General features: G+C 44.7%; 1 protein-coding gene across 2 annotated transcripts in view; it reads left to right on the top strand.

Annotated features, from left to right (window-relative positions):
• Positions 1-20,708, top strand: part of BRINP1 (BMP/retinoic acid inducible neural specific 1) — a 79,628-nt gene that overhangs the window by 53,174 nt on the left and 5,746 nt on the right. For both annotated transcript variants that reach the window (XM_046901638.1, NM_204449.2), the window contains 5 exons: positions 3,077-3,267; positions 8,297-8,466; positions 9,663-9,768; positions 15,041-15,277; positions 19,855-20,077. In XM_046901638.1, coding sequence (XP_046757594.1) covers positions 3,077-3,267; positions 8,297-8,466; positions 9,663-9,768; positions 15,041-15,277; positions 19,855-20,077 — 927 coding nt within the window. The remainder of the gene's footprint in view (positions 1-3,076; positions 3,268-8,296; positions 8,467-9,662; positions 9,769-15,040; positions 15,278-19,854; positions 20,078-20,708) is intronic.

Below are 20,708 nucleotides of genomic sequence, written 5' to 3'. Positions count from 1 at the left end.
TATTTGCTCAGCTTTTCTCATCAGCTATGAAAGCCACACATCTAGGCAACTGGAGAGGATAACAGAACTGGGCTTTCACCTCCATGGTATGCCCTGAGAGCAGGGAGTGCTGGGGAGGATCTGCATGCAGAAGAACAAGGTAGAAAACCTCTCCTTCAGTCTGATGCTTTATTGTGGATGTGGATGCTGCCCAGGACTTCTCTACTCTGTGAACAGGGGCTGGAATTGTCCCTTGTTAGCAGGCAAGGTTGGTGATATGGCAGCGATTTCTCCCCCTTTTGCCTCCTCCTGCTGCTGTCAAGAGATTATGTGGGATCTGATATTAAAAAAAGAAACAACAACAAAACCCTTGTTTTCCCCTGAAAACATTGCTTACCAAATTGTCGTTTTCTTCTCCTGTCTTCTCCCATCTGTACTGCCTACTGCATTCTATTACACGGCCTTAACTACAGCTATTTGCCCAGTCCATCTCCATCCACTTTCCTTGGGTTCCTCGGAGGCTTTCCTTGGGTTTGGGTGTTGATATATCAGTAAGACCCTACTTGAACAGCTGACTGCTTCAGCCACGTTGTTTTTTGCTTTGGAATAGATATTTTGGTAGTGACAAAAGCAAAATTTCTGCCTTTTTTTTTTCCTGGCAACATGAAGTATTCCCACTTGCCTTTCTGGAAGCATCCTGGCCATGGAGGGTTTAAGTATCTCCTGACTTTACTGATAGCACTTCCAGGAAGCAGCAATCTGAGAGCAGAAGTACGTTTGATTTTACAGGATCTAAAAATGGTCTCTTTGGAGAGGAAGCACAGATGGCATTTGTCCTACACTTACGGTCTTTATGGCAGGAACATGGGAATTTCTATTTATTATAAAACTTTGCTTGTCTTTTAGCATCCAGATCTGTATCTTCCCATGCAGTGTAACTGCTCTGTCAGTGAGAACTGCTCTGTCCTGAAGGGACCATTCCTACTTCTTGCAGAGGGGGTTTCTTTCTAGAGCTAGGTTTGGGATCATGAATGATGAGAGCACCCTCACCCTGCAGTGTCAGACAGAAGCTGTCTTTACTTTTAAGGTTCTGTTATCATCACAAGCAATTGTGGGACCCCCAAATGTGACTCTTCCACAGAAACTAAGTGCTGGAGTTTTTTTATAAAGCACAAGAAACTGCTCTATGCAATAACTTCATGGGCATTGCTAATGTACTTGTTTCCATAGACAGTTTTTGAGCCAATGGTCTATGTCTTCTCCACTCGTGATGCTGAGATCCAGGTGTGCTCTGTTCCTGGCCCTTTCCCCTCCTTTTGTTTCTCTTTCTTTGGCCTTTTGGCAGATATTTTTCTGGGAAAAACCTACTCTCCTGCAGATTTCAAGGTTTGACATTACTGACTTCTAGAATGTTATTGGAGGGGTGTTCTGCTTTGGGCTATTTACTTGGCTTGTGAAAGCCTAGGAGCTACAGAGGGGGCATTAGCTCAGATGGAAGGAGACATTTGGAAGTAAAAAGCCACCACTTTGCTATTTTAATGAATGCAACTGCTGTTAGGCAGCCTGGGGTGTTGTGATGGTATGCAATCAAAATAAATACATGCATAATTGCGTTAAGTGAAAGAACCTAATACACATAAAATGGACTGGGTGTAGAGTCAACCTCTGAGCAGAAAGCTCTGCTTTGTGACCCTGGCTTTGCAGCTGACTGATGGTACCTCCAGATCTGCCTGCGGGTCAGGTTCTCCTCCAGCAGTGTGGGACTGCAGGTGCTGGTTGACAATCATTGATAGAAAGTGCCATGCCAGTGCCAGGTATTGTCATTCGTATTATTTAAATGCAATTTTGTCTTAAATCCCATTTACAGGAATAATTGAATGAAAAGGGACAGAGAAGTCTGTGACTTGATTATCTCGGAAATGGGTTAAGATAGCACAGGTGCGTTGTAGGAGAGTGGTTATAAATAATATTCTTTCCTTTTTAAGAAGGCCTTGCTCAATATTTTTCAAAGGGCATTACCAGGTTTCTCATCTTCCAGGTGCTCAGCTGGTGATGTATTTCAGAGGCCTGGTTTTTAGTTCACAGGTGTGCAAGGTTTTCTCAAGACACTTGCCTTTGTGTTGTTTCAAAATGGATACTTGCAATGAAGAGCTGCTCTTGCAAACATTTAACTTTATTTTTTTTACCAGTTGCTATCAGTTTAAAAGAAGGGATTTGAAAATCAATTTACACTTAAAAAAAAAAGAAAGAAAGAAAAATGAACAAAACTTTCATTTTCATCTGGTCCTTCTGCTTACATTTGAATCGATCCTTTTAGATGGTTTAGCAAATATGCTGTTTTTCAAGCTGTTCTTTTGCTGTACTTCCTGGTACTGAAAGATGTTTGGAGACAATGCATTTCCTTCAGATGAAGACAATGCATTTCCTTCCGTCTGTTTTGCAAGAGCAGTAGCTCTAAATACCAGGATGGCTTGTGAATGCGAGGACAGGAGGATACAGAAATGGTTGGACTGATCGAGGTCTCAAGTATATTGAATTGACCTGTTCTTCTTTTTTTACTCAGAGGCAGTGAGGTGCAGGCACTGCTGCCCAGAGCAGTGGGTGCCCCATCCCTAGAGGTGCCCATGTCCATGGGTGGGGCTCTGAGCAGCCTGAGCTGGTAGGGGCAATCAACTCTCAGCAGAGGTTGGAATTGGATGATTTTTAAGCTAAGACATTCTATGATTCTATGATTTGGTGACGGAGACCAGAATTCGCTGCATTAGGGAGAGGTGTCATACCCCAAAGTATGTGGGGGTGTAAGGGCCAGCCTGCTTTCTTTGTAGGGAAATGTAGCTCTCTGCAAGACACCTCTGGAGATTCCAAGGCCATCTCCTCAAAGTCCCCGAAGTGTGTTGTTGCCCTTCAGTAATATCTCACTTCTCTTCTCCTCCCCTCCCTTTCTGTCTAGCCCTGTAGCCCCACGTGTGTATCCATGCGGGGTTGTCCAGTGGGATCATCATCTCCTTCACCATCCTCCTTCCCTGCCCTCAAGGGCTCTCCTTGCCCCTCCAGACTCAGCACCTCACTCCTCTTGTGTTCATGTCTTGTCATGTAGGGAGTTTGCCCGTTGGAAGGTGAGGAACACAGCCATTGAGCGGAGGGACCTGCTCCACAACCCACTGCCCCTGATGCCTGAGTTCCAGAGGAGCATCCGCCTCCTGGGCCGGAGACCCACCACGCAGCAGTTCATCGATACCATCATCAAAAAGTACGGCACCCACATCCTCATCTCTGCCACCCTGGGAGGTAGGTGGACAGCCCAGGCTCTTCTCTTGCAGCGGTGTCAGTATGGGTTGGAAGGACTCTGGACGACACCCGTAGGCCACTGGCCATGCCATGTGGAAACCCCCAGCCCAAGACTGTTTCATCATTAGGATTAAAAATCCCCGGAGTACAAATAGCCTTTGCAAATGAATTCACAGAGCAACGTGTGCACGTTCAGCATCTGTGATACATGTGCACCTGTGCTCCTCTGACAACAGTGTGCGTGCCGGTGTGCGGCAAGATAAACGTGCTTCATTTAGCAGGAGCCTGTCTGCTGCTCCTCTGCCCCTGTCCTTAATTTGGCAATAGAGTGGACTGATTCCTATTTTTGCAGTACAAAACCAAATGCAGAGGGAAGACATGCTTTCTTGCTGGAACTGGAAGAATTGTAATGAGCTCCAGGAGAAGGAGCTGGGCAAGGAGCGGGTGCAGCAGGGGAAGAGGTGGCCAGGGAGGTCTGGGCTGAATGCAGAAGGGAAAGCAGCAACATGGACCCAACCGCTGGAAAATCACAACTGACTAAAATTCAAAGTGGACAGACAAGCACTGCAGAGGGGTTTGTATGTGCAGGCAGAATTTGTCTAGCGGTGACAGATGACGTCTAGACAACTGTAGGGCCATTAACCCATGTGAGTGCACTGCCGTTGGTGCTGCATTAACATTTTGAGTACTGAGAATACGAGGGGTGAAAATCAGTGTCTCCTCTTAAAAATTCATGATGATTTCTTTCTTCCTTATATCATTTTTATCATTCTTTACTGTTTAAAGGCATGCATTTAAATTCCTTTCCTTTGAGAACATGTATCCATAAGGTTGCTGCACTGGTAAATGGTTTCAATTTCAGTAGAGTTTGTTGCTGTTGCTCTTGACCTCCACCCTTGCCACACTGTGAAGTTTGTAGTGAACTTTGAGGAATTTCTGGCTGTCTGCCTATTCCCAAAGCATTCTGCAGATGCTCAGATGAGATGTAGATGAGATTAGATGTGTGCATGTGATTCATGCACAAATGAGGTGGTAAGTAAATTGGCGCAGTTCCACTGGAGGCAAATGACCTCTCGTGCGGTGTGCATCCTTCAAAGAACCTCAGGCTGCTCTTCCTGCCCAGCTACTCAAACTGGCTGCTCCATCAGCAAGAAATGTGAGAGAGAAGGTCTCCATGCACTGAAGTACATGAGTGGTGCCTGCATCAGGCACTGAAGAACTTGCTGTAAGGATAAAAACCTCTTCACTGAGGAAATGGTTTTTAGGACTGTATTTTATAGAGTCCAAACCGTCCAAGTAGGAAACTAGGGAGGTGTTGAGAGTTTTCTGCTGGGGCTCTCTTTCCTTTCCATTGACATGCCTTTTTTTTCCTCACCTCCCTGTTCACATCCCTGGAAATTTGGAATAAGAAAGACCTTTGATGTTGAAATATATTTTTAATTTTGCCTGGGTGAGGTTGTGAATTATTCACAGTGGCTTGTTTCTTCTCCTGATTTTACAACACAACAGTTTTAAATATGCAGAGACTTGCAACGAGAACTGGTATTGGAGAGGAGAGCAAACTGCTCTATCAGCCCAGAGCACGGTGAGCAACAGTGGGGGAAAAAAAGAATTTATCTTGGCAGTGGCAGCCCTACAGAAGATGCAGATGAGGCTGAGCACACATTATGCAAGGAGGACATACTCTTTTAGCACAGTCTGTGGTCTAAACAAGACCACTGGGGCATAAGACGAGACGTGCACCGACCCTCCTAAGACCTCCAGGAGATCTCCTGAAAAAAAAAGCTCCAGGACTCCTGCTTTGGATTACAGGGGTTTGTAACTTAGCCTGTTGTCTTACGTTGCAAATGAGCAACAAATGCAAAGGAAATTTTTTTGCTTTTCAGTGCCATCTGCTGCACAGACCCCAGGAGGCTGGGTGATGGATCAGGGCGAACACAGGTAGTTTCACACCTGGCCATATAAGGAACAGACCCCATGCCTTTCAACCTACGGAGCATCCAGATCCTTGTAGAGCCTAAAATCCAGCTGTACTCTAGTTTAGTTCTGACAAAGGAACTGGTGAAGGGTCGTTTTGAGGGCATCCGTGCTCCAGGATGGAGCGCACAGAGCTGAGAGCCAATTTGCAGGGAAAGCCCTGAAGGAAAGACAACTTTGAACATAGCATCCGCTTAATAAACGAGAAATTAAGACTTAATAATGCAGCAAAAGTCTATTAACCTCTCTTGATCTAAGGGTTGCTTGTTCACGCGCACTCTCCGTGGGGATGCTGTGCTTTTCCTGGTCTGCACACATGTGCACAGAATAGGTTTCCAGCACTGTTATCTCTGCTCAGCACCCTTCCCTCCTAGGGACTGAATTTGTCCTTCAGGAAAAGCATCAAACCTCAAGGGCTTTACTTTCCTCTCCTTCTTTCTTCTTCCCAGTGGAGGAGCTCAGACACCTCAGGGAGCAAAAGTGATGACTTTTGCAGTAAAACCTTTCATCTCCAGCACCTCAAAGCATGGGGTTCTCCTGTCTGATGTCTGAGAGCTGTCCCAGTGGCTCGTTGCCTGCTCCGTGTTGTCTGGGGGGTCCAAGGCTGATGCTGACTCTGAAGCTCATGTCACTGCCTGAGTAGTTCAAGCCAGGCTTCCTGGTTGCTCTCTGTCCAACACATCTCCACTCTCAGTGTTCGTCTAGCTACTATATCTCAGAGCCTGCACTGAAAAGCTCCTGAGTGTTGTGCTTCAGCTATCAGAAGGAGGAATCAGGTGGTTCTTTTTCCACAAATAGCAGCTTTTTCCACTTCCTGGTGAAATCCCAGAGTTGGTGCTGCCTGAACCCCGCAGGTTCCTCAGAGAGCTGCAGCTGAGGAGCATTACTCCAGGTCTTCCCTTTCCATTCGCAGCCATGTGCAATGGAGGTGAAGCCCTATTTATATCTGCAGCATCTCCACACAGCTAAACAGCCCGGTGAGCTGAGAAATACTTCTGCCTCAAAGCACACCACTTTGCTCCCCCAAACCTCTCCCACGAGGCTGTCCTTCCAGTGGCAAACAAGCTGCCTGATGAAAATTCACAAAGCCTGACCTTCCTTCAATTCCCAGTGAAAATCCACCTTGACAGTGAGACCTGGAAATGCACCGACAGCAAGAAGGCATCTGGCACTCTCTGACTGCTGCTTCTCACACTAAATGCTGTCATCTCATTGCTGTGTGCTTTCCTGGGTGTTTGCTATATGCACCTGTTATGTCTCATTGGGTACTTGGATTTAAGTCCTCCAGGACAGGAACTTTCTGCTGTTGGTGTGGATGCAACAGAGCCTTGATCCCCACCAAGGGCTCCATGTGTTGTTCAATGTGTAACGATGTTTAAAGTGAGAGGGAAATCAGAGCCGGTCATTTTCCAGGGAAGATATTTTCCTGGGAGTCAATAATAATGGTGATGTTTCTGCTACAAGTGTGGTCAGAGGATAGTATGTAAGAGTATGGAAGAGTGAGCTTTACGTGCAGAACTTCTCCACTTAGTTCTCCTGAAGCCAATTACAAGATTTCAACCGATCCATTATTTTGATGAAAAGTATCTTTGTTCCATCAGAAGCTTCCACGTTTCATCTCAAAGCCAAAGGCTCAGTCCTTGACATACCAATTGCTAGGAAAAAAACAATGAAATCCAATAAAAATATTTTGATTTTCAGCCAGAATCTTTATTTATTTATTTATTTTTTAAATTCAGACATTTGGTTTCCAGATAAGATCTGGAACACGTCCAGAGAAAGGGGAGGGATGACAAGGTTGTGTGGTTTGTATTATTTTGTTTTTGTGTGTGTTTTTAATTCTTTATTTTTTATGTGATAATAAAAATATTTGGACAAATCAAACAATTTCAGCTAATCACCATTTTTTAAGAAAAGTAAGGACTTGTAGACTAAAAAAAACTGCAAAAATGCTGAAGAGCAAAATATTCCTTGGCCTAAGAAGTAGTGATGTGGGGTTTTTTTTTTTTGACCAGGCCATCACTTCCAGAGGCAATGAATTCATCAGTGGCTCATCTATCAAACTTCCATAAGAGAGCTATGTAAAATGGCGCATTCCTACCCTCAGCGTCTATTCTCTTCATTTATTATAATCAGAGCTTCACATGTTGAGGAGACAGGATAGTATTCTGTGCCTTTGATGGATGTTAATTTAGCTCACGTAGCACAAATTGAACTTTGAAGTAAATATAACTTCTTGGCTTTGTGTCCTTTTCATATATCTCTTAGATTCATGTTTCTGATAACATTCAGGATGCCTGGTTCTATCAGATCTAACTGCCTCGCTACCAAACTCGCTGTGCTTACTGGCTCAAAGTCACCTGCTATCCCTTACCCCACACATTATCTCTCTCTCTACTTATATTCACCAAAAGAGACACTAGGACAGGAAGCAAAGCAGAAAGGAGACTTGACTTAGCTTAACTTTCTCATTTGAGCTTTCCTCTGATTGCTCCCCTTCACTCCCCCTCCGTCCTTACCCTTTTCATGGCCACTGGAAGCTAAACAGGTACAGTCAGTATTCGTTTGTCTTCTGTAGCCACCTATATGCAACTTAAGTCATTTATTTCTACTAGAAACCAGCGTAGAGGATTGCATAAATAGCCTCTGCTCCTGCCAGGTGTGCATCATTCTAGATGCACTTCCTAGATGAATCCTTTCCAGCAGTTGTGCTGAAGCTCTGCTGACTGATAAACATCCAAAGTATCATTTACTGAACTAAGCAGAGCTGATCTATGAGTGTAGTGGATCTAGCCTTACTGGTTGAATACAGAAGGAGGTTCTAGCTCCTTAATACTGATGAGGAAAGGTGGATCCATCTAATAGTGTTTTATGTGTCAAGATTTTCTTCCTATAGGTGTAAAATAGGATATCATAGAATCGTAGAATCATAGAACATCCCAAATTGGAAGGGACCTATAAGGATCTTCCACACCAGCTCCTGAGATATCTTGTCTGCCCTACCTGGCAGCCTTCTGGGCCCCACTGGCAGCTCCTTTTCTTCTCACTGCAGGAGAGGAGGCCTTGACCATGTACATGGACAAAAGTCGCCTCGACAGGAAGTCAGGAAATGCTACCCAGAGCGTGGAAGCTTTGCACCAGCTCGCTTCCTCCTACTTCGTAGACCGTGATGGCACCATGAGGAGACTCCATGAGATCCAGATCTCTACCGGAGCAATCAAGGTACTGTGTCTAGCTACATATTCCCATACCAATAATGCAGAGGTTTGGGACAGGGCTTTGGAAGGAAGCAGAAATTCTGAACTGAACTCCCAAGATAAGTAATGTCTGGAAAGAGGTGGGAATTCAGTGTGATGGTTATGTGGGCAAGGAGATTTCCACTGTGTGTGGCCATGACTTCTGGAAGGAAGAGAGGGAACAGATAACCCAGATCAGTGATGAGGATGGGAAAGGAAAGGCAGGTCTGTGAAGTGGACAACCCATGTAAACCAAGAATATTTTCCCCTTGTGGCTAGAGGACTGATAAACATCTCTCTGATGAACTCACTGCAAGAAAAGGTGAAAAACTGAGAGTGGCATTACAGAGGCATCTGGAATGAAATGGACTGAGAGACAGCTTGGGGGTTGGAGCAGGAAGGAGGGAGAGCTGCTCAGAGCATACAAAACAGGGAAAATGGCTCTGCAGACAAAGGCTGCCTTCTCTGAAAGCAATCATCCTATACTGGGGAGGGATTTTATTGTTGCGGAGTTCACTCCAGGGAAGGTGAATGTGGATGGAGTTGTCATTGTTAGCCATTTCTGAAAGCTTTCAGCTCTTATTATTGTTCTGTGGTGTCTCATGGCTGAGTCTGTTCCCTCCTGGATGGGAAATCGGATTGAGATATTGAAACAGTGACAGCAGATAATCACCCTCTGTGAATTCAGGAAGGGCAGCTCTCCTCCATGTCTGGAAACCAACAGCAACAGCCACAGAAGCAGCATTGCAGGTCATCTGTGCCTCCTTCTATCCTTAGCATGAGGATCGTGTGCGCATATGCTGTGGGAGCACTAGGTGCCATTGCAGGCTGGCAATCCATCTTGCATCTTGTTTTCCATTCAGAGAAGCCAAGGAATGGTTCCTCTACTGGCTTCTGGTGTTCTCCACTGGAGATCCTCCTCATTTCCAAGCCCAGAGTAACATGCTGTTCCACAAAGAAAGCAGGCACAAGTCACTCTGTTCTTTCCAGTTCATGGGTGCCTCAAGCATTAGCCATATCTGTCCAGTGAGGAGCATATTTTCTCAATTACATAAGATGCATTTTGGATTGCATCAGCTGGTGGCAATGGGTCAATGTATCACAAAGTCTGAACCTGCCTGGGGAAGACGTGGTGCTGGAAGCAAAGGCAACACTCTGTTCTCTTTTCTACATCCTCTGCAGGTAACAGAAACTCGGACTGGCCCCCTGGGCTGTAACAGCTACGACAATCTGGACTCTGTGAGTTCTGTCCTTCTGCAAAGCACTGAAAGCAAACTCCACCTGCAAGGTAGGACATGGGAAGGAGGGAGAGTGGAAATCATCAGGGCACAGAGTGGGGGATGCAATGAGAGAGGGGTGACCTTTTTTTATTTTCCCTGTTTGCTGTGATCACCTTCTGCAGTTCAAGTTTCCTGCAGGATTAGGGCTCAACAGAGGTGAGCTAAAGGTGGAAGAAGCTGCAGACTGGGCCCAAGCAAAGAACCTGGGTGTCCCCACCTGTAGTGAATTTTGACAGATTTCTGTGGATTATGCATATACCAATACAAATAAATGTCACTTAATCCATTAATATTGATGGGACATACTGCCCACATCTCACTTTGTCCCTCCCAAATTGATGGTTGGCAGAAGAGCTGTGCAGATCAACTTTTGGGACTTTCTAATGAACATAATCTTTGGGAAAAATCACAGAAGTTTTATTTGGAGGCTGGAAGCCATGGCTTCAGTCCCAGCTGGGGAACTAGTCCAGAAGTCTACAGGCAGAAGTCAAAACTGAATTAATAAATTAATAAATAAAATAAAACATGCTGGTTATCAAGAAGTCAACTTCAGTAGGAGAAAATTCGATGGGCACATAATTTCCTAAGGTTATTTCCAATTTTCTTATAAACTAAGGAAATGTGGGATTTAATTGCTCATTTGCCCAGATGTTTTTATTTCTGGAATCTTTGTACTTGCACAAACTCTAATTTTTCAGATGAATGGGCTACATTACATCCTCAGCTTTAAGTGTAATTTAGTAAGTGCTATTTTAATCTTGGTTTCAAAGAAACTGGGTTTAATTTACTGAGTCTTATTATTGTTGTTGTTATTATTTGCCCTTAAAAATAATAGGCAGGTTGCTTTCGCTTTTCTTGTGATTCTTGAAATCACTGAATTTTGGTACTTAACCTAATTAACAATAAGCAATTTGAGGCTTTTTGTATACTGTGGTGATGATTGTTGGTAATGAAAACCAAAGAATGACACATCAGCTAAGTAAGTAAAGAGCTAAATAGAGTGACAGCTTGTTTCATAGGCAGACAAGTGGGTAAGTAAGTAAATCAGTAGGTATCTGTTGGCTGTCTGATCCTAAAAGGAAGAGTAAAAGCAAGATAGCTGGAAGAGAGGAGAGGGAAGAAGTGGGGAATTTCAGAAGAGAGGGCAGGTAAGGTGGGCAAGGCAGCAGACAGGGGAATGTGGCAGTAGGACCTCATGGTCAATAAGAAGTGGGTTTCATGGAGTTACATGGCATCATTCAGGGGTCAGACCCAATCCAATGGAGACAGTGATGGAAGGAGGGAAGGCAAGAGCTGTTTTTAATAGGACAGAGTGACCTTTAAAGCTACACCTGAGTGTTTTCTTTCTGATCTGGAGAGCGGCTCTTGGGATAATTACCCAGGATCCTTCCTCTGCTCTGAGAGGACTCATTAGGAATTAGTCACAGGACTGTGGGTAATGGATCGTGACCGAGTCTCCTCCGATCTGATTAGCAGCCAAGCAAGAGCTGCTGACAGAAATCCATGTCTCTACCTTCGCATCGCTCCGGCTCTGAGGCCAGCTCAATAAAAGAGCAGCATCTTCGTGACAGGGAGGATTTCTGTTCCTTGTTGCTGCCCAGGCCTGAAAGTCATGTTTCCAAAGACGTGCCATTTGGGCTCAGTGGTTGGGCCCAGAGCTACCTCCATATGGCAGTCTGACCATCTCTGTCTATATTGCAACATGGTGCTATTTCAACAAGGTAAAATCCCTGTGCTGTTCCAAACATTGCAACATTAATCAGGAGATATTGCACACTGGGTAGTTTGTTGCATCAAATATGGTAATAGAATATTAAAATGCACGTCACAATTAATATTAAAGTCTTTACCAAGATGGGCAGAGCTGTAACGACAACGAAAACATGTCAGCTTTTCAGAGAAACAAAATGAGGGAAGTATGAAAAACACACTTAGACCTTTCCCTGTCAAAAGTGCTTTTTGAGTCAACATGTTCTCACAAAATGCTTCAATGAAACTGCATTTTCAACAGAGAACTCTTCTATGGAAAATGTTTCAAATAGCTCTAATTTAGAGCAGGGGAAATTTACCTCTTTTAATGCAGGAAGCCTTTTGTATGCAGTCCAAAGCCAAACATCTCTCTAATAGATTTTCTAGGTGAATTAAGGACATGTTCCCTTGTCAGACACTTCATATTCTGCCTGCAGTTTTCGAAGCCAAACCTGTACCAAACCTGTGCTCCTCTTTATTTTTGAAGAGAAACTTAATACTTCAGAATTCCTCCTTCTGACCAATGATATCTTCAAAACCAAGACATTTTCCCTATCAGTAGTCACCAGCAATCATGCCTTCTTCCTGCACTGTCAGCTCCCAAGGCTGCCGTGGAGGAAAGAGCCAATTCCTTGTGCACCTGGCTTGCTCTGAGGTGTTCACCCCATGATACTGGTTCATGATCCCAGTCTTTAAGGCCAGGTCAGCTCCCTGCTTGGCTGCTGAGACAGGATTAATCAGCAGAAGACAGTCAGCGAATAAATAGCAATTTATTTGCATGTTTGTAGGAGTCAAAGACAACACCTAGGGAATAATACAGCACCGTGGGATGTTTTGTTAGGGCTGAGGCTGGCAGAGGTTTTTTCTGCAAGGAAACTTTAGGCTGGAGGATGTCTGAATAACATGTAATTCCTGTAGTGCATTTGCTTGAGTTCTGAGTTTGGAGCAGATAGATGCATGTTTCAGTGGGTGGTTGGATTTGTGTGTTACATGTGTTCCAGGCCTAAGCACGTATTTGAGTATGTGCTTCTTGTCAAGTCCTACAATTAACTGCACAGATTTCATTAGAACTCCTTACCCGATTGAAGTTAAGTATTTATACAGGTGCTTTGCTGAGCGTGTAGGGGGTCTGACTGTCACTTAAACGAAGGGTCATTTACACTGCCATGGGAGTATGAAATTATTTCTTATAAGAGAAGGTTATCTTAAAAACATTTTTCAGAAACCACAGATTTCACAAACAAAAATCAAGTATCTGCAGTGTGGGATGTGACCATGAGTTTTATTTTGGAGATTACGAGGCATTCCTGTTTCTGCATGTGCTGGGACACACTGCATATGTCTTTTCCAATGGAAAGTGGTTTCCCTGCATCTTTACTGGCTTGTTTTCACACCAACTCCAGAAAAAGTCTGCAAAGCCTGTGCCATTCGTAGCTGGAACCAGACGGCATGGTTGGTGCTCTTATCTGAATAAAATTCAAACAGAAAACACAGTGAGCTGAAGAGCCTGTGGGCTTTTGGGCTTCATATGCAAAGGTTGAGGCCAGGGCAGGTTGCTCCTCCGTGAAGCAGGGAGTGAAAAGATTTATTCATGGGACTTGGACCATGCATAAATAGGGTCAGTGCACAGCGAGGAGCCCGGCCCCATCTTCGGTGAGCGTGAGAGCTCAGGGAGTGCAGCAGCCTTCGGGCTCTCCAACCCTCTTCTGTAGGTCTTAGTTCTCCAATAGCTCAGTGCTTTCTTTCCATTCCTCGGTGTTGGAGCCTGGCAGGATGAACCATCCCTAATGTCAGTGTGAAGGTTTGAAAAGAGATCATCCTTCTGTGGTGGCAGCTTCAGATAAATCCCTAAAAGAGCCTGAATGTCAGCCCTTCCTGCAGTCAAGAGGAGGAAAACTATATTTTTAATTCAGATACATCTCAGGAAAGAGCAAAGAAACCTCAAAATGCTGCCGTTGCCCTGATCCTCCTCAGACTAGCTCTGTCATGTTTGCAGGGATGCTGTAATCTGCTCAGCCTCATGCATGCTCCCTCCCCTCCTAAGGCCCAGCCCAAAGCCCTGCCTCGTGTCACAAGCTGAGCTCTGCCCCATGCTCATCCCGCCTGGCAGCTGCCACCGCTCTGAGCCCAGCTGCAAATTGGGTCAGACAGGGCTGCCACCGGGCATGGTGAGCAGCAGGGGGAGGAAGGGATGTCCCCGTGGTTCCCCTTGCCCCGATGCCACTGGGCCTGGGGGACTCTGTCAAGGCTGAGGTGTCTGTGTGGAACCAGAGGGCAGTGGGCTGTGTGATGCTCAGGGGCCTGAGGTGAACAAGACCCAGCGCAGAGGTGGGTCTGAACTCCTGGACGGCAGTGTGGCCCTTCCTGCCCTTTCTGCACGCTCTGGTCCTCTGAATTATTGCCTTATTTTCATTCCACTCCAATGAGCTGTCAGCAACGGATACGGTAATTCAGCGCTGCAGAAACACAAACAGATGGGTAATTGACCCGCGCGCCTTCGTTGCGCTGGAGTTCAGTGCTGCTGTTCGAGCCATAAACTCCTCTCTGCCACTCTGCCATCCCTGGGCCATTTACAAGGGATGAGCCCACGGGCCTCCTCACTGCCTCGCACACCCTGAGTGATGCTGACAGCCCCAGCGCAGGGAAACAGCTGTGAGTCCCCAAAAGCCCCAAGGCCTGCAGGGAGCCCAGAGATGGCGGCTGGAGGAGGAGAGGCTGCAAAGGCGTATGTGTTGTACACAGGGCACGCAGGGAAACTGCCATCACGTCCTCGGGTACCCGAGCAGGCATCCGCCCACACGTGTGCCTGCACAGATGGATGGATGCACAAACACTCGCTGCAGAGAAAGAGAGCTGGGGATTGATCTCTCAGCTAATGTAAACCTTCCGAGCACCACTGAAATCCCTGGCACTAAATCCATTTGCACTTTTATAGGATTTGGCAAGTAGCCCTCCTAGCAGGGAGTGAGCTGGAAAGTGAGTCAGGTACCCGGCTCCTGTATTTATGCAGTGGGAGCTGGGCACTTAACTCTGCAAGGCTCTTTCAGAAATCCCTCCCCATATTATTTTCCATTCTTCTGTTTTCCTTTCTCTTCATTTTTCTTTTTTTTTTTTTTTTTTCAGTGCATAGTTTTTGTTTCTGTGGTACCAAACCTATTCAGTCTCTCCCAGAACAGCGTGATGCTCATCACTTCTGAGCTAGTGCTTGGCTGCAAAGCATAAAAACCAATACATGGGGTAGGGGAGGCTTTGCTCTCAGCTGCTTCACACCATAGTGGGATCCAGGACTGGGAGGAAGAGGGGAACTGGGCATCTGATCTCAGCTCATCTACTTCTTGCACCCAAGGCGTATATTTTCTAACCATCTTCCTTACCCACGACAGCGCTGAGAGAAATCTCCCAACAGCTTGTAATTCCTCAGTATCACTTCCCCAAGCTGTTAATGAAACAGGTTTTGAAAGCAGAGCAGATACCTGAAACGACCTTTTTCTTTTCTTTTTTTCCCCTCCTACATTCATGCTTTGTTTCCAGGTCTCCAGATCATCTTCCCCCAGTACCTACAAGAGAAGTTTGTCCAGTCTGCCTTGAGCTACATCATGTGCAATGGGGAGGGCGAGTACATCTGCCGGAACAGCCAATGCGGCTGCCAATGCGCGGAGGAGTTCCCACAGTGCAACTGCCCCATCACCGACATCCAGATCATGGAGTACACTCTAGCCAACATGGCCAAGACCTGGACAGAAGCCTATAAAGATCTGGAGAATTCAGGTAATCAAGCAAAACACGTTTTCCAATTGATTTCTTTCAAACAAACTATACTAGTTGAGGATCATTTTCTTCCCCAGTGTAGCGTTATGGTTTGGATAAAAAATAGATGATATCGAGCCCCAAAGTATGATCTCAATCGTGAGAGATTCTTGTTTTTTCTCTATACACATACATATAAGACCACACACACGGCACATAATGATATGTGTAAGGAGATATTTTCCATGGAAGACTTTTTTTTTTAAATTAAAAATCTGATTTTTCAATCCAAACCAGCTCAGAATCTCTCTTTAATAGCCCTACAGAGAAACTTCCACAATATGAATGATGCAGAAATTGCTTTTCAGATTTGCATGAATGATTTATTCTGCTTTGGTGAAAGGCAATTCACGGGGAGAGCACAGGCCAGATGACACCTCATTTGAGACAGAGAGAGGGGAAAATGACTTCTCTCTCCTACAGCACCGATGTCTGTTGGTGTGAACATTTCTCTTCCTCCTCTGCTTTCTCCCAGTGCTGTCAGTGTCAGTGGAGTTTGTTGATGCTGAGGGGGTTGGAACTGGATGATCTTTAAGGTCTCTTCCAACCCAAGCTGTTCTTTGATTCTATGATGCTGGCAAAACCCATAGTGAAGAGTGCTACGTTTCTCATACAACATGAGATGAAACAGCCTTATGCTTGGGAGAGCAGTCAGAGAAGCAGCCAGTGGCCCAAGGTTGATAGATGACCACCTGGATGACAGCTGCAGGGCACACACTATCGGGAGCCACGGGCTGGGGCAGTTTCACAAGCAGCCCGCTAGCTGAAGGGCTGAGTGGTTTTCAGGCTATTTCTGCAGATTTATGGATGGAGTGGGAACAGCAGGGTAAAGCAGAGACTGAGCTCTGCTAGCTCAGTACTGTACAAAACCTATGTTACTTGTTGCTACCTCTGGTATGGGAATTCCACACAAGCTACTCAAGAGCCATACGTTGGCCGCCACTCATCAAATCCCTTACCAGGGGATCTAACCCAGACACATTGACAGTTTGCCCTATGGAGGGCAAAGAATTACAGTCCCCCAGTGACTGTTTTACTATTGCACCGGGCACTTGTTGCAGTTGATCTAAGCAAAGTCTGCAATAGATAATTATATTCAGTCTCTTTTGCCTTGAGATTTCAACAGGGGAGGGTGTTTTTCATTTGCCATGTTAAAGTGACACATTGCAGTGCAATTCTCTGCTGCGCTGTGGCCATATTCCACCCAGTACTGGAGGGTTTTCAGGGCTAGATGGAGTGATTATCTTTATGTTTAAAGCTGCTGCATCTCGTTCATCATTTTGTTGCATCATGCGTGAACTCATCCTTTGAGATGAAAGTTGTTGTCACAAAAGACTATAGTATTAGTGTTTGGCTTCTTTGTTTTAATAAAAATTCCCAATAACTGAAGGATTTTCTTTATAATGAACAGCAGAAGAAAAATCTCTAATGACATCCGAAGGCTTTTTCAATAAAGAGGGGTGAAAGGCACAGGAGTGCTTTGAAAGCAAATAGCGTTCGTGCAGGAAGATGCTGATAGCCTAAAAGATCTGTATTCTGTTTCTGATCTGTGTTGGATTCCTACGTCGATTCAAAAGAAAACCCAAAAATCATGCAGGGGGAAATAAAGGGATGGTGTGATTTGGGAGAGCACCTCCTCCAGAGGTAGGACCACGGACCTGCACTGCCTGCAGTGATGAGTCATGCCCAGTGGTGGGGTGACTCAGCAGAAAGGGCCGTGGGGCATTCTGGGAGATGTAGTCCCAGCCGTCAGCAATATTCTCTGCAACAATAAAGACAGCAGCAACAAAAGGAAAACAACCTGATTAGTGAATTGGGATCCTCTGGGTTAAGCATGAACTATTACCAGAAAAGTACAAGGCTTAGCACAAGCTTGGCTGGGGAGCGCCTGGAGATGGCTAGAATATAAATAAATAACGAAGAAACACTTTTTGGAAAGTCTTCTCTTTTTCTTTATTTTTTTCTCCCTTTTTAAAAAACAACACCATTCAGCTGTTAGTTTGCCAGATTTCTTTGCTCATTTGTTTTTCCCCCAGCGTTGCACTGCAGTATCAAAATGTGCACACTGCACTGAAATTTCTCCCTTACCCGTCTCTATGAAAAATGTAGCACATTCATCATCGGAGGGAAAAAAGCTTGGTCTTTTGCACAAACAGGCTTTTGAGGAAATTGATTTATAAGGGGCGGGAAGCAAATGCAAGGCTTTTACTGCTGAAAGGTACCAGGAGTAATCAGCATGGTCAACAGAAGCAATTATACATGATGATAGTTTCAGAGGACCACTGCATGGGAGAGAATCATTTTTGGGGAGGAGAAGGGCACCGAAAGCAGCATTACTGATGGAGTGAAAAGCTGAGGGATGATTAAAAAAGCATCTCCCAGTTATCTTTTGGGGAAGAAAGAAGACAAGCAGATATCCCGTGGATCATGGTAGCGCAATGGTGATAATTATTTTTATTAGGTGCTCAGTTTCACTGCGTGACAAGTAAGACACGATCATCCATTTACCATCTCTATAATGATCCCACCAACTAATGCATAGATATTCTTTGTTAAGCAGTTGATAATGAATTGCAGATTGTTAAATAATAGGAAAACTGTTATGCAAATATGTGTAGTCTTATGAATTCACATATATGAGCTTTGTACAATAGGCTCTAAATTATCTGCTTTGATAATTCTATGTAATACTATGGATTATTTCTTCTTTTTAGATGGCTGTCTTTTCAAGCTTTCTTTTTTTGCTTTTTTATTTTTTTTTCTCTTTTCCTTCTGAAAATGAGTTGAAGATAAAATTTTTAAATAATGAGGAAAGGAAGAAAGATAATATTGATAGCTTACTGGAAAAGAGGGCTGTGTTTTTCACTGAATGCATTGTGGGTTGGGATGGGGGTTTGATCCAACTTGTCACTAGAAGCAGTGACCATCACTAGCACTAAATCAGGTCAGCTGTGTTTTGTCCACCAATCTAAAATAGGAGACTCTCCATCATCTCTGAGCAGCCCATTCCAGCACTGCATTACCTCCAAGTGAAGTTTTCTAACAGGTCGCTTAAACTTCTCAAGCTGCAGACTGTGTCCTTGTTATATCATCTATCCCTAATAAGAAGACTTTCTCTCCTTCATGTTTGTAACTGTCTTCTGAGAAGGGTCATTAGATTGCCCCTTGGCTTCTGCTTCACCAGATTAAAGAAGTGCAGATCCCTGCACCTGACCTGGCAGGACCTGTGCTGAGGCCTCTGACCACCTCTATCACTCTCAGCTGTGCCCTCCACAGTTTCTCAACACCCATTTTTAATTGGGTGTCCCTAAAACTGGACGTGCAGCCTCAGCAGTGCCAAGCAATAGGGAGTATTTACTTCCCCTTACCTACTGGATTTAGCCTCATATGCAGTTTGCCACAAGTGTAGATGGAACAAGGGGTTGACCCACCTTCAGCACGGTGCGCACCACAAAGCTGGGACCGTTCCAGCTGCTGTTGGCTGTTTCCAAGCCTGTGCTGATGTTGGGGCTGTTCTGCCCTGGCACAGAGCTTTCTGCTTTTCTTTATTGCACTTTACGAGGTTTGTGTTGGCCCACTCCTCAAGTTTCTCAAGGTCCCAGTGTGCCAAACAGTTTTCTAGTATCAAAATATGGGCTATTTTCTACTGAGGATGTTGGAACCATCTGTCTCATCCACATGAGGATGTCCCAGCCTGGCAATCAGAGTCTAAGCAAACTATTCTACTTGGTTTGGAAAAAAAGGATCATAAACAGGAATGGTCATAAACACAAAAAGGATCAGATTTTCTGTTCTGTGATAGGAAGAAAAAAAACAACACCCAGATCTAACATAAAGTTTTTTTTAAATTATTATTATCAATTAAAATCAAACAGAGATAAACCGATCACAAAATAACATTTAAGAGGATCTTTTTGGATTGGTTAGATTTTTTCCTTTGGCTAAAACTGATGCGTTTTTTTCTGACTTTAGCCCTGCAAAATATTCTGTTTTGTTTTCATTGTTGCATAAAGTGACTCATTTAACTTCAAATGAAGAAAAAGAAGTGTCTTTAAAAAAAAAAAAAAAAAAAGAGTGGGACATTTTAGTACAACTCAAACCATTCCATTGGGGATTTTCATAAGCTTTTTTCCCCCCTTTTTTCCTAATGACACAGCCAAAGCGATTTGACTTCCACTAACAAATGGCATTTTAGGAGTATCTGAAAAACAACTGAAATGAGCACTCTAGCTGAGGGTGATTACAGCTCCCTGCTTTTTGTTCACAGTCCCCAGACTATACCCCCATGCTGCAGGGAACACGTTGTCTTTCTCCACCCTGTACACATTAACTGTATTATTTCATGGGTTTCATTTCCCATACCATAGCAACAATGGAAGTGGTTTAATGAGCCCAGTGGGTTAATGGTCATCAGCCCCCCTTAGCAGAGTGCTTATCACCCCATACATCATTGCTGCTTCTCCATCCTGCACATGAAACTCCTTCCAACTTCATGATAGTCCTATAGTTCTATTTCTCCACATTCCTGTGTGTTCCAGATGAGTTCAAATCCTTCATGAAAAGGCTACCTAGCAACCACTTCCTGACCATTGCGAGCATCCACCAGCACTGGGGAAATGACTGGGACCTGCAGAACCGCTACAAGCTGCTGCAGAGCTCCTTGGAAGCCCAACGCCAGAAGATCCAACGCACTGCCCGCAAACTCTTCGGCCTCAGTGTCCGGTGTCGGCACAACCCCAACCACCAGCTGCCTAGAGAAAGGTAACCTTCGTCCTTTGTGTGGGTGGGAGCGGTGGGGTAAGGCTGGGCTTGGTGACCTAAGCCCTGCAGCCGAAGTGAATTGATTGAGGGTGTGCTGGTGTGGAGGTTTGGTGGAAAACTTTGCAACTGGCATTGACCAGAAGCCCTGTGATGTTATTACAGATGGAGAGGGCAGATTTTCCATTACGGCAACAATAGCTATTGATATCTAATAGTCACCTCCCGCTGGCTCTTCTCAGCACTGCCCTATGGCCAAGCTTGTTTGCTTCTCAACACTTATGCAGAATTGCATCTGTAGATTTTTATTAAATATTGCTTGCTGTTTATTTCTACATTTTCTGGAGTAGAATAACACCAAAAATCTTGGGGAAAAAAAACAGTCCAAGTGCCCTTTTCTTCCTTGCATCTCTGGAAGTAGTCAGGCCAGGTTAGCATTTGTAGAACTGGATTTTAGCTCTTTTATTGCATATATATTCAAAGTCAAGAGAAAATGAGCTGATTTTTGTGTCCTATTGTCATCCTGTCCACTGGCTGCTATGCATGCTAAGTTTTCATTTCACTGTGGTGCAGCTCAGGAAACTCTTAGCGGAGGGCTGTTAGGGTGGTATGGTTAGGTCATGGTTGGACTCAA

Source organism: Gallus gallus, chromosome 17 (genome assembly GCF_016699485.2).
Source record: "Gallus gallus isolate bGalGal1 chromosome 17, bGalGal1.mat.broiler.GRCg7b, whole genome shotgun sequence".
Classification (NCBI taxonomy): Eukaryota; Metazoa; Chordata; class Aves; order Galliformes; family Phasianidae; genus Gallus; species Gallus gallus.
The sequence above is the reverse complement of the archived record's forward strand: the minus strand, read 5'-3'. Positions and strand labels throughout refer to the sequence as shown.